This window comes from Nyctereutes procyonoides, unplaced genomic scaffold (assembly GCF_905146905.1).
Source record: "Nyctereutes procyonoides isolate TBG_1078 unplaced genomic scaffold, NYPRO_anot_genome, whole genome shotgun sequence".
NCBI classification, from domain to species: Eukaryota; Metazoa; Chordata; class Mammalia; order Carnivora; family Canidae; genus Nyctereutes; species Nyctereutes procyonoides.
Window position 1 is genome coordinate 102,131 of NW_026575092.1, and position 14,831 is coordinate 116,961.

The following is a 14,831-nucleotide window of genomic DNA, read 5'->3' on the forward strand; positions in this document are numbered from 1 at the left end:
AAAAACATTCAGTGAGTGCCATGTCCAATACATGTCAACACTGTACTAAGTACTGGGGGTACAAAGAATAAGACAGGGACTGTCCCCAAGAAACTTTCATACTGGAAGGAGAAAGATGTTGACGGGAAAACACACGGGAGCCGTACTGGCATCCATGCAGCAGGGTAACAAGGTAGGGGGTTGACAAAGTGGGGAACAGGTTGTGAGATAGAAAAGACTCTTAATGGATGAGGCAACAGCTTGTTTGTGTTGAGTTTCTGTGTGCATCTTAAATAACAGATAAAGGTAATTAAAGAACCAGAGCTAGCCAGTATTGATAATATATTAATACTCATGTCATGGGACTTGAATAGAGCTTCGAAAACTAATTCACAGTTCCTTCTGAAAGATTATCACAATACAGTAAGTGTGTACTGGGGGTTAGGCTCCTTTTTTGTTTGGGGCCAAATTTTTCTAATAGACAAAGCTAGTCTGCTTTAGGAAATCTCTGCCATAGTGAAATATAAACTTCATTGCATTTCTTTCCAAAGGCAAGTTGCCAAGGGAAGATGCCACCCTTTGAATTAGTCATGTTACCTGTGTGACATGTTACCAAGGTGTTTGTAAGTTGAAACAATATTTTCTCTGGCATTAAAGAAGTCTGTAAAATTTATAGGCCCTTGCTGAGGTGGATTTATTTTGAACTGACCAAAGCTTGAACTTCAGGGCACCTCACTTCCATAGGCTCCTTCCAAGGTCTTGAGAGGAGTCCTAGCAATTTTTATACTCATAATGTTGCATGTTTTTATTAGACAGGATTTCCCAAAGTAGATGAGGTTCAGGCCCCACAAGACCTTGATTCACCCTGGGTTTCAGGTAATTATAACTCAGTAAGCTTCTTGAATGAACCCTCTAAGTTATTGATAAATACCGAGTGAACAAGTTAGCAGTGTGGTAAAGTCTATTTTGAATCTGAAATCCACCTCAAAGACATGCCAAGAGCTTATTAATAAGGTACCACCTTTGGGGGTTTTTGTTTTATTTGGCTTTAATAAGGTACCACTTTTTGAATGGTAGTAATAATCATCTCTTTCAGATAAAATCAGGAATGAAATAGATTATGGAAAACCAGCAGTGGTTGATAATCCAAAATGTTAAGTATACTTTTTTCTTTTCTGACTTTAAAGTGCTTCTTCTTCATTCACCTACACAGGTCCAGACTGATGGATTGTTTTTAAAAATTCTTTTAGTCACTTCATTGGTTCTAACAATACAAGTTCCATGATTTTAGAAACTGAAGGACTCTACAATGTGGAAGGGCTATATCTTATGCAAGTAGAGTACATTGACATGCTGGCTTGTCTGTGGTACATCAGTGTTGTGCTAAGAACATAAGCACTAAGAGAGAATAAGGTGATTCTAAGCTTTGTCCCTATTGAATTATTTACCCCATTGGTATGAGAATACCAATGAGGCAGGTGTGGCCATACTACGAAGGCAATTTGAGCTGCAGTCACAGAGACACCCCAATGCTTCCCCAGTCATCCAGCATTGGTTTCCTTTAGATAGCTGTGTGCACACACAAGTTTATACACTTCAGGGTATTGTCATCACTTTTTGGTATGTACTGAAAATCCTGGCAGCTTCTTCTTCAGATTCAGAAAGGCATAAACATTAAGGGTGAAAATAATAACTTGGTCTGTCCTTTGGGAGGACTCAGGGTGGCTGTTTTATTATTTTCTATTTGTAATAGTTCAAAAGGTTTGAGACAGTCATACCCAGCAACCACTATACTTTCCTTCTCCCAACTGCATCTTATTCTTCCCATGCATGTTATTAACGTATCTTCTTTCTCTCGGAACCATAGCAGTTCCTCTTCTGCCCCATAATATTTCTTTAATACCTACCTCTATTAGGTGCTTACTGTGTTCCAGGCACTATACTAAGGACTTTTATGTATTGTACAAGCAAGATAGTGTGACCAAAACTCTTGGATAGTGCCTGGCACATGGAAAATACTCAATACATGCTCCCTGACACTGTATCTCATTTTCGTTTTTCCAACAGCTCTTGTGATGTAGATATTGTTATCCCCACTTTGGGGACAAGGAAATTGAAACACAGAGACATTGGGTAACTTGCCTAGGTTCACATTGTTGATAAGTGGCAAAACCACTTACAAGATTTGCAAGTAATAGAGCTCTGCTTTCCCTTGTACTAGGAGCTGAATGATGACTATTTGGCTTTTGGTGCATTGTCTCTTGGAGTTGGTTTCTAACTGGAATAAGAGCTTTAGAGCAGAGAACTCCTTTTCCCTATGACAATCCCATGCTTCTGGAGCACCTGGCCATGCCACCTATGGGTATCCCCAGGCTTTCTGCTCACTGCCCCAGGGCAAATGTAACACCATTACTACTAGGCACCTACTCTATGCTCAGCCTAATGCAAGATGCTTTGCATATGGTCTTTCATTTAATCCTCAAATCGCCTTATGAGGTAAATGGTACTAAGTAAGACTCAGAGATGTTTGTTATTCAAGTCACTTCACCAGGAAGTGACAGCCAGAATTCAAGCCTAGGTCTGCCTGGTTCCAAGAGCCCTTGCTGCTTCTGCTGTTCCTCACTGCCAGGAACTCTTCTTTAAAACTATTCTCAGAACTTTGATTAAGATATAGGCTTACCATTTCAGATTCTTTAGATTTGGCCCCTCCCCTACCCCTGAGAAAGGATTTATGTGATAAAGTTAGTTAGAAGTCTTGTATTGAGGAGCTTCACGTGGGGAGTCCAATTCTCGTGGCTCATGGACATATGTAGATGAATAAAAGAAAGGGGTTACTCCATCCCCAAGTACTTCAAACATACTGGAACAGGGTCTAGGTCACTCTACTTATTTCTTTGACTGTCTTCTTTCCAGGAGCCAGTTTTCCCTGCCTTTCTTGGGATTCTAGGATAGATAGTTTGGGGTTTGTCCTATTTTAAATTTATTTTCACTGCCTACTTTGGATAGTTTTTCAGCTAAAGCTGTTAGGATTTCAGTACATTCAGGACAGTGAAGACCTGCTTCAGTCCTCAATTCTTCTGTCTCCTTAGTTAATAGAAAGGAAACATAGTCCATCTGTCTGGACCCATATAGAAGAATTTGGAGAAAAAAAATAAAAACAGGTAAGACGTGTTCCCTTATATTGTGAGCTACCTTTAATCCGTCTCATTGTTCTACAGCAAAAAGCTTTTGCAAAAATGCTTGAGTTTTCCTCTTCAAATAAGGTATAGTTTTCAAAAAAAATCATTTAGAATAATATCTCTTCAACTTTGATGACAAGACAGCTTTTAAAGCTAATAAAAACTATTGTTTTATTTTACTTCCATAAAGATAACCCTGTGAATGTCAAAAAGCCAGTGGACTAGGGGTCAGCACATTTTTATCTGCAAAAATGAAGGAATTGAACTGAAAGGAAAATGGTCTCTAGTGTGATGTCCTCAGTGAATCTAAACCACTCATATTGTGGTTTGTAGAAAAGCAGTTGCTATGGAGTACTCCATCTGTAAACTTTTGGGTCAGTTCTCATTCTGTCCTTCCTCCAGGCACAGCCTTCATGAGGAAAAGATAGCACTAAAGACAGGAGGAGGAACAAGGATAATTTAGAATGGCCCCATATTTTGTTTTCACTAGTGATAAATGCAGGATGTTAACCTCAGTAGGACAAGGGCTGTCTGGTTAAGAGGAAACACTGAGCTGGTGGGTACAAGACCATGGGTGAACACCCAGGAAAGAGTGGACGGTTAGAGAACTGAGACAATTTGGGGAAAGGATAACAAACTGTTAAAACAAATTGTTTTGGCTACATAATGGTTTATAGTCATTGTTTTAAAACGCGTGGAGGGAAGGATGCAGAGGTGGAGGAGCTCACTTGCACATAGCCCATCAGTGAGCTTATAGATTTTAATGCCAATTGTTTTTTAAAAGCAAAGGATAGGGCAGCCCTGGTGGCTCAGGGGTTTAGCACTGCCTTCAGCCCAGGGCGTGATCCTGGAGACCCGGGATTGAGTCCCACATCGGGCTCCCTGCATGAAGTCTGCTTCTCCCTCTGCCTCTGTCTCTGCCTCTCTCTCTCTCCCTATGTGTGTGTGTCTCTCACGAATAAATAAATAAAATATTTTTAAAAATAAAATAAAAATAAAAGCAAAGGACATTCAACGTCTCAAAGTTGAGGAACTGTGCTTAACCAGACATGTGACACTCATATCCTTCCTCTTCATTATCTTGCTGAATAATAACTAGCATTACAAATCCAATACATTAATGGTACTGAAAAAAATCTAGAAGAATGGGAATAGGAAGAATAGGGGAGTTTCCAAGGCAAGAACAAAAATGTATGGCTCCCCCCACCAAAAATTATGTCTCCCAACCTCACTAACACTGGCTCCCTCTGACCTCAGTTGTAGAAGAGTCCCAGTCTTTACTCTTCTTTTCTCCACCTACCAACATATTTGGTGTTCTACCACCCAGTGCTCTATTTATCACATCACAGTTCTTTATTTTTTTTAAATTTTTATTTATTTATGATAGTCACACACACACACACACAGAGAGAGAGAGAGAGAGAGAGAGGCAGAGACACCGGCAGAGGGAGAAGCAGGCTCCATGCACCGGGAGCCCGACGTGGGATTCGATCCCGGATCTCCAGGATCGCACCCTAGGCCAAAGGCAGGCACTAAACCGCTGCGCCACCCAGGGATCCCCAGTTCTTTATTTTTAATTGAGATATAATCCACATAATAGACTATGCAACATTGTAAAGTATACAGTCCAGTGGTATACTTTGATAGACAACAGTCACCCTAATTCCAGGACAGTTTCATCACCCCCCAAAATAAATACCGTACCCATCAGCTGTGACCACCCCCTTCTTCCCTCCTCCAGGCAACAACTAATTCCCCTTCTGTATCCTAGATTTGCCTCTTCTGGACATTTCATACAAATGTGTGTCTAGCTTCTTTCACATAACGTGTTAGCTTCAAAGTTTTTCCATGTCGTAGCATACATACCAGCACTTCATTCTTTTTGAAGGCTGTATAATATTCCCTTACATAGACACATCACCTTTGTTCATCTGTTCCTCAGTTATTGGACATTCCAGTGGTTTCCACTTTTGACTATTATTAATAATGCTATGAGTATTCACATACATGGTTTTGTGTGGACATATGTTTTTAATTCTCTTGGATACATACCTAGGAGTGGAATTGCTGAGTCACCTAGTAACTCTATGTCTAACCCTTTTGAGGAACTGCCAAACTGTGCTCCACACATAACTATGCCATTTTATGTTCTCACCAATGTATGAAGATTCCAGTTTCCCCATAATCTTGCTACCACTTATCATTCTCCATCTGATTACAGCCATCTTAGGGAGTATAAAGTAGTATCTTATTATAGCTTTGATTTGTATTTCCCTAATGACTTAAGACACTGAACATCTTTTCATGTGCTTATTGGCCATTTGTGTATTTTCTTTGGAGAAATGTCTCTTTAAATGCTTTGCCCATTTAAAAGTTCAATTATTAGTCTTTTTATTGAGTTGTAAGAGTTCTTTATGTGTTCTGGATATTCTGGATACTAGACTTTTATCAGACATATGATTTGCAAATATTTCTCCCATTCTGTGAGTTGTCTTTTACTTTCTTGATAATGTCCTTTGAAGCACAAAAATCTGTTTAATTTTTTATAAAGTCCAATTTGTCTATTTTAATCCTTTTATTATTTGTGCTTTTGGTGTCATGTCTAAGAGACTCTTGCCTAATCCAAGGTCATAAAGATTTCTAAGAGTTTTTATAGCTTGGGCACTTCCATTTAGGTTAATCCATTTTGAGTTAACTTTTTATATATAGAATGAAGTGTAGGAATCCTTATTTTGTATATGAATATATAGTTGTCCCAGCGCCATTCGAAAAGACCAGCCTTCCCACATTGAATTGCTTTGGCACTCTTGTTGAAAATCAGTAAACTATAAATGTGAGGATTTATTCTTGTACTGTCAGTTCTGTTCCATTGGTTTATATGTCTATCCTTTTTGTTTTTGATCTTCACACTCAGTTTATTCACTTTTAATTTACAGAACATCAGAGATTTACATTTCTTTCCAGTGTTAGCATTTTTATTTTTATTTTTTTTAAATAATAAATTTATTTTTATTGGTGTTCAATTTGCCAGCATACAGAATAACACCCAGTGCTCATCCCGTCAAGTGCCCCACTCAGTGCCCATCACCCATTCACCTCCACCCCCCGCCCTCTTCGCCTTCCACCAACCCTAGTTTGTTTCCCAGAGTTAGGAGTCTTCATGTTCTGTCTCCCTTTCTGATATTTCCTACCCATTTCTTCTCCCTTCCCTTCTATTCCCTTTCACTATTATTTATATTCCCCAAATGAATGAGACCATATAATGTTTGTCATTCTCCGATTGTATATGTCTATCCTTATGCCAGTGCCACACTATGATTACTGTAGCTTTGAATTGGGTTTTGAAAGCAGAGCACGTGAATCTTCCCACTTTTTTGTTCTTTATCTAGATTTTTTTTTGGCTATTCTGGGTCCCTTGAATTGATATAAGAATTTTAGAATTAGCCTGGAAAGAAGTCAGCTGTGATCTTGATAAGGGTTGTGCTGAAGCCATAGTTCAGTTTGGGGCATACTGCCATTTTAACAATATTTTCTTCTGGTCCATGACCATGGCATTTTTTCCATTTATTTCAATCTTCTTTAATTTCAACAATGTTTTGTAGTTTTCAGTGTATGGGTCTTATACTTTTTGGTTAATTTTTTCCTAAGTATTTTATTCTTTTTAATTTTGTTATACATGGAATTTTTTTCTTAAAATCATTTTGGATTCCTCATTGTTAATACATAGAAATACAGCTAACTTTTATATATTGATCTTGTATCCTGCAACCTTGCTGAACCCATTTGTTAGTGCTAAGGTTTTTTTCTACATTCCTAGGAATATGTCTTGTGGTCTTCTAGTTTCCCAGGAATATGTTGGAGCATTTCACACTCTTGTGGATATCTCATTTCTCAGCCTTTTCTTTTAAACTTTTAGATTAGGGTTTTTGTTTTTTTTTTTTTTGTCCCAACTGTTATCCATTGCCTTACACAGCTGCCAGTTTAAAACATTTACCTGTAATTGTTTTTAAAAATGCTCCTTGGGATATCTGGGTGACTCAGAGGTTGGGTGTCTGCCTTCCTCTCTAGGCGTGATCCTGGAGTTCTGGGATCCAGTCTCACATCCAGCTCCCATAGGGAGCCCACTTCTCCCTCTGCCTATGTCTCTGCCTCTCTCTGTCTCCCTTTGCCTGTGTCTCTGCCTCTGTGTGTGTGTGTCTTTTTCATGTAAATAATAAATATATATATATATATATATATATATATATATATATATTTTAAATGCCCGTTGAGAAGAAGAGGCTTCTAGCATTGTGCAGTTCTCAATGAGGTCAAGGACAAGCTTCTCAATTGAGGTTTTCCAGGAAACTCTGTAGACAGGTAAAACAATGACAGTTCTTTGGGAAGGAGGCTTTAAGGAACTCCAGCTCCATTTTGCTCCCCTGGGATGTGGGCTATTTTTCAAGGCTACCATCAGGATACAGAGCAGAGGTCTAGAACAAGTTAAAACAACAGATCTCACTGTTCTTATAGAATTAATACATTTTCCCTTAATTAATGCTCTCTGGGTTGCTGTAGGCCCATTGGTTAAATTTTCCAAAATGATGAAAACATTGATTCTATGTTTGCCAGTTTTTGTCATTGTCGTTGCTTTTATGGAGGGATGAATTTTCAAATGTCCTCACTCTCCCATTTTCACTGATTCACCTATAACATGGTTTAAAATACCTAAAGTCTCAATGACCATCAGCTAATTAAATACTTCATCATGGGAGTCGATTAGAGAAAAGGAATAAAAATAGAAAATGTAATTCTCAGAGGAGCTCTCCCAGATGGAGAGATGAAGTTCAACATGAATACAGTTTCTATATTTAGTGCTCTCAAAGTTTATGGTAACCGCTGTTTTATAAATCCCCTTTTCTTCATGTGAGTTAAACACAGGCTTTGGAGTCAGAACTCAGTTCAAATTCCAGCTCTGCTTCTGACTGGCTTGACAACCTCGGACAAATTATGTAACCTCTCTGTACCTCAGTTTCCTCATTTGTAAAATGAGGTGATGATAGTATCTATCACATAAGGTTATTATAAGGATTAAATGTGAAATGCTGATCACAGATGCCTTACAGCCCAATAATAGTATTGGTTATGAAGATTATCTTTCTAATACTTGGTAAAAGTATAGTTAATGATTCTTGAGTAGAGTCAACCTCAAGGCAGATTGTCTTTTCTTTTCTTCCTATTTCTTTTACCTTTTTTGTTTTAAAGAGTTGGGAAGAAGGTCTGTTAAGCATTTTGGAATAAAAGCTTGTGTCAAAAAATGACAAGATGTCCTTTATTCAACAAACATTAAATAGTCAATAACAAGCACTATACTATGTCAGGCACAGGGACAACATGACAATCAAGTATGGTCTCTGCCCTCCAGGAGCCGAGAATCCAGGAGACTGATAAGGAAACGGGTGATACATGCCATGACAAAGGCTGTAATGCAAGAATACACACAGGCTATGTGGTGGGAATATAGCTTTCACTGGCTGCTCATAGATTTAGCCCTTCTTGTTTGGCTCCAAAACTGAAGAATTGGTTATCCTTTTTGTCTTTAACTGGGTGGTTTAAACTGTAGGATTTTTAAACTTTCTAGAGATAAAAGAAAAGCACTTTGAATTATGGAGGACACTAGAAATAGTATTTCCTACAGAAATTACTTCCTACTGGTATAGTCACTTCTGAGGTTTTCAACCTGAAATGTTCTTTGGCATATTTTTTCTTTGCCATCCACTTAAAATTTTTTTTTCTCTCTTTCTCTTCCCACTTTACCATTCAGAGACCTGGGTAGTGCCCAAAGGAAGAATGTTTTACAGATTCTAAGGGTGATTTATAGGCAAAGGCAGAAAATGATTGCTTTTAAACTTCAAGTTCCATACCAAAAAAATGAACATAAATTTTCATGGTAGTTACTTAAAATGCAGATAATTTTAATTCCATTGCATTTTTCAGAATTCTCAGTCGTAACCCTCTGACAACTGTTGAAGATTCATATCTTTTTAAATTGCCAGCATTAAAATATTTGTAAGTATTACAACAATCTCATGGCTCATGAGATGATTTCTGCTCTTTTTTTTACTTTTGTCAAAGATTAAATCTTTTGCATTTTGAATAAAAAGTCATAATTTAAATTTTAGCTGGGTTATTGCAGTAAGAATTATTGGCAAAGAAAGAATGTATATGGACAAGACAGCCTGTAGTAGAAGAGAGCAGTATTGAAGAACACATAGAGATATGGAACATGCAGGTGTATATGGAAATATTTACCACATATGTAGAAATATCATTTATCTCAAAAAGCAAACTGGAATAAGGTATACCTTATTTAAAACAAAAGACTAATCAAGAAAGGTGGATGCAACTTAGAATGAGTAGAAAAAGGGTAAAAAGAGATTGTACTGTTTAGCACCAAGGTGATTATGTTCGTGATGCACATAAATTTTAATTTCTTCAATAAGAATGCTCTGAAATTATCTTCCATAGCAAGTAAACTCTTGAGCTAGCTTGACAGAGAAGCCAGAATTTAAATAATCACATACTATTAAGTACCTTTTTGTACTTGGTGTGGAATTTTAGTCTTCGGTATCATGCATGTTTGGGCGTTCTCTTTCAGAGACATGGGAACAACACAGGTGTCACTTTCAACAATTGAGAGCATTCTCATGATGTCCCTAGAATTGGAAAAACTGTAAGTTGATTTTTCTTATGTTTATTATCACTTCGTTGTGTATTTAGTTTTGTTTTATTTTTAAGTCAGATTTATTGAGGCATAATTTTCAGTTAATATGTACTGTTTTTAAGTATGCAGTTTTTAATGAGCTTTGGCAAATATATAGTTGTGTAACCACCACCACGTTTGAGATACAGAACATTTCTGTTTGTAGTTAATCCCCTGTTCCCACTATCAGCCCCTGACAGGCATCAACCTGATTTTTGTCCCTATAGTATTTTTTCCACCATGTCTTTTCTTTTAAGATTTTATTTATTTATTCATGAGAGACAAAGAGAGAGAGAGAGTGAGAGGTCAGAGGGAGAAACAGGCTCCATACAAGGATTCTGAGGTGGGACTTGATCGCGGGACTCCGGGATCACTCCCTGAGTCAAAGGCAGATGCTCAACTGCTGAGTCACCCAGGCGCCCCATCCACCGTGTCTTATGAATGAAATCATACAGTATGCAGGTCTTGTGTGACTGGCTCCTTTGACTCAGCATAATCCTTTTGAGATTCATCCATGTGATTGCATCAACCCGTAATTCACTCCTTTTTATTACTGAGTAGTGTTACAGATGTGTGGATATATCAGTTTGTTTATGCATTCATCACTTAATGGACATTTGAGTTGTTCTGATTTTCCTCTTGGCTATGATGAATAAAGCTGCTAAAAGCAGTCACGTGCAGGCCTTTGTGTGAGCATATGCTTTCATTTTGGGGGAGGTGAAATACTTAATGGTAGGATTACTACATCATGTGCTAAGTGTATATTTAACTTTTTAAGAAACTGCTTCCTAGGGGTGCATGGGGGGGGTGTTAGTCAGTTAAGTGTCCAATTGTTGATTGCTGATTTTGGCTTAGGTCATAATCTCAGGGTTGTGAGATCAAGCCCCCAGTGGGGCTCCATGCTGAACGTGGAGCATGCTTAAGATTCTTTCTCTCCCTTTCTCTCTGCCCCTCCTCCCCACCCCACTCATACACATGTGCTTGCTCTCTCTCTCTCTCTCTCTCAAAAAAAACAAAACAAAAACAAAAACAAAAACAAAACACCTGCTTACCTCTTTTCTAAAGTGGATGTAGGGCAGCCCAGGTGGCTCAGCAGTTTAGCGCCACCTTTGGCCCAGGGTGTGATCCTGGAGACCCAGGATCCAGTCCCATGTCGGGCTCCCGTGCATGGAGCCTGCTTCTCCCTCTACCTGTGTCTCTGCCTCTCTCTCCCTCTCTCAGTGTCTCTCATAATAAATGAATAAAATCTTTAAAAAAATAAAGTGGACATACCATTTTGCATTCCAACCAGCAGTGTATGACATCTTTACTTTATATTTCAGTTAAAAAAATTTTAGACTTTGTACCTTTAATTTGCATTTCTCTAATAGCTCATGATGTTGAGTGTCTATTCATGTACCAATATCTTTTTAAATAATGTGTCTATTCAAATCTCTTTTCCTTTTCCTTTTATTTTTTTCTTAAAGATTTATTTATCTCAGACACACACACAGAGAGAGAGAGAGAGAGAGAGTGAGAGAGAGAGAGAGAGAGAGACCAAATGTGGTGGGGGGTGGGGGGTAAAGGCAGTCAGAGAGGGAGAGAGGGAATCTCGGATTCCTCACCAAGCTTGGAGCCTGATTTGGGGCTCAATCCCACAACCCTGAGACCATAACCTGAGCCAAAATCAAGAGTCAGACATGCAGCCAACTGAGCCACCCTGGTGCCTCCAAATCCATCGTTCAGTTGGATACATACTATTGAGTTTTAAGAGTATATTACATATTCTGGAAAAAGTCTTTTCTCTCAGGTGTTTAGCAAATTTCTCCCAGGCTGTGGCTTGTCTTCATTCTGTTCTATCTCTGAAGACCAGAATTTTTAATTTTTAAATTTTGATGAACTCACCTATTTCACCCATCACTCCACCCCTTGTCCCCTCTGGGGACAACTATAGTTTGTTCCCTATAATAAATGTCTGTTTCTTGACTCTCTCTCTCTCTCCTTTGCTCATTTTTTTTGTTTGTTTCTTAAATTCCACATATAAGTGAAATCACCTGGTATTTGTCTTTCACTGGCTGACTTTCTTTGCTTAGCATTATACTCTAATGTTGTTGCAGGTGGCAGGATTTCATTCTTTTTATGGCTGAATAATATCCCATTGTTTATATATACCACATATTTTTTATCCATCCATCTATCAATAGACTGGTAGGTTGTTTTCCATAACTTGGCTATTGTAAGTAATGCTACATAGAGGTGCATGTATCCCTTTGAATTAGTGTTTTTGTATTTTTTGGTTAAATACCCAGAAGTGCAATTACTGGATCATAGGGTAGTTTTATTTTTAATTTTTTGAGGAACCTCCATACCATTTTCCTCAGTGGCTGTACCAGTTTGCATTCCCGCCAGCAGTGCATAACTTCTTATGTCTCCATATCCTCACTAAAATTTGTTGTTTCTTGTGTTTTTTATTTAAGCCATTCTGACAGGTGTGAATTGATATCTCATTATGGTTTGTATTTGCATTTCCCTGATGATACTGAGCATTTTTTCATGTGTCTGTTGGCCGTATGCATGTTTTCTTTTTTTTTAAGATTTTATTTATTTATTTGAGAGAGAGAAAGAACATGAGCAGGAGGAGGGGCAGAGGAAGAGGGAGAGAGAGAGAATCCCAAGCAGATTCCCCTCTGAGTACCTAGCCTTACCCAGGGCTCGATCCCAGGACCCTGAGATCATGACCTAAGCTGAAGGCAGACACTTAACCAACTGAGCCACTCAGGCACCCCTGTGCATCTTCTTTGGAGAAATGTCTGTCTTCCAATCAGTTTTTAAGTGGATTATTTGGGGGGTTTTGGTGTTGATCTGTAGACATTCTTTATACATTTTGGATACTAAACGTATATTGAATATGTCACTTGCAAATATCTTCTCCTATTTGATAGGTAGTCTTTATTTTTTTGTTGTTGTTTCCTTTACTATACAGAAACTTCATATATTGTTTGATATGGTGAAACATTGTTTAGAATTTTGCATCTGTGTTCATGAGAGATATTGGTCTATTGTTTTCTTTTCTTGTACTGTCTTCTCCTACTTATGATAAGGGAAAACCTGGCCTTAAAAATGAGTTGGGGGATCCCTGGGTGGCACAGTGGTTTGGCGCCTGTCTTTGGCCCGGGGCGCGATCCTGGAGACCCGGGATCGAATCCCACGTCAGGCTCCCGGTGCATGGAGCCTGCTTCTCCCTCTGACTGTGTCTCTGCCTCTCTCTCTCTCTCTCTCTCTCTCTCTCTCTGTGACTGACATAAAAAAAAATGAGTTGGGAAATATTCTTTTCTCTTCAACTTTCTGATAGAGTTTGTGTAGAATTGGCATTATTTCTTCCTTAAATGTTTGGTAGAATCACTCATGAAGCCCTGTGGATTTGAAGCTTTCTTTGTGAGAAAGTTGTATATTACACACTCTATTTCTTTAATAGTGATATTTAAGTTACATATTTATTTTTGAGTAGTTTACATCTTTTATGATCTGTTCATTTCACCTTGAATTGATTGACAAATTATTTTATAATATTCCCTTCTTATCCTTTTAATATCTGTAGGGATGCCTGGGTGGCTCAGTGGTTGAGCATCTCCCTTTGGCTCAGCTCATGACCCCGGGATTCTGGGATTGAATCCCACATGAGGCTCCCTGCAGGGAGCCTGCTTCTCCCTCTGCCTCTGCCTCTGTCTCTCTCTGTGTCTCTCATGAATAAATAAAAATAAAATCTTTAAAAAAAAAAGAAAAGAAACAAGGGACATGTCACCCCCTGTTTCTTTCTTTTTTTTAAAGATTTTACTTATTCATGAGAGACACAAACAGAGAGAGAGAGGGGGGAGACAGAGGCAGAGACACAGGCAGAGGCAGAAGCAGTCTCCATGCTGGGAGCCTGATGTGGGACTTGATCCCGGGACTCCAGGATCAGGCTTTGGGCCGATGGCAGGCACTAAACCACTGAGCCACCCAGGGATCCCTGACCCCTCTCATTTCTGATACTGATAATTTATGTCTTCTCTTCTCTTGTCTTGTCTTAATCAGTCTGCCTAGAGGTTTATCAGTTTTACTTATCTTCTCCAAAAACCGTCTTTTGGGGCACCTGTGTGGCTCAGTGGTTGAGCATCTGCCTTTGGCTCAGGTCATGATCCTGGGGTCCTAGAATCGAGTCCCTCATCAAGCTCCCCACAGGGAGCCTGCCTCTCCCTCTGCCCATGTCTCTGCCCCTTTCTCTGTGTCTCTCATGAATAAATAAATACAGTCTTTAAAAATAAATAAATAAAAACTGTCTTTTCATTTCACTGGCCTCTCTATTTTTGTTTTCTGTTTTCTTTATTTGTGCCTTGATCTCTATTATGCTATTTCTTCTCCTTATTCAATGATTAATTTTCTTTTCTTTTTTTAGTTTCTTAAAAGTGGATACTGGGGAAGCTGAACACCGCATTAGCAACATCCCATATGTTGGCATGGTTTCAGTTTTAGTACGAAATAGTTCTTAATTTCCCTTTTGATTTCTTTGACTGGCAGGGTTACTTAGAAGTATGTTGTTTAGTTTCTAAATAATTTGGAGATTTTTCAAATCTGTTAATTTCTAATTTAATTCCATTGTAGTCACAGAACATATGTTGAGTGACTGAAATCCTTTTAAATTTATTGAGGCTTGTTTTATACCCATGAATTCTGGTATTAGATGAGCCTATGATCTATTTTGGTAACTATTATGTATCTACTTGAAAAAAATGAGTACTCTGATTTTGGGTGGAGCATTCTATAATGTCAGTTAGGTCAAGTATGTAGATAGTGTTATTCAAGTCTGCTATATCTTTACTGATTTTCTATATATTTTTCTGTCAATTATTTAGAAAGCGATATTGAAATCTCCCACTATAATTGTGTATTTATTTGTCTCTCTTTGCCATTCT

At 38.4% G+C, this 14,831-nt stretch overlaps 1 protein-coding gene across 1 annotated transcript in view; it reads left to right on the forward strand.

Moving 5' to 3' along the window:
* LOC129514735 (leucine-rich repeat-containing protein 37A3-like) overlaps window positions 1-14,831 on the forward strand; it is a 45,489-nt gene that overhangs the window by 18,045 nt on the left and 12,613 nt on the right. Inside the window, exons 8-9 of the mRNA XM_055333459.1 lie at window positions 9,135-9,206; window positions 9,796-9,870. Coding sequence (XP_055189434.1) covers window positions 9,135-9,206; window positions 9,796-9,870 — 147 coding nt within the window. The remainder of the gene's footprint in view (window positions 1-9,134; window positions 9,207-9,795; window positions 9,871-14,831) is intronic.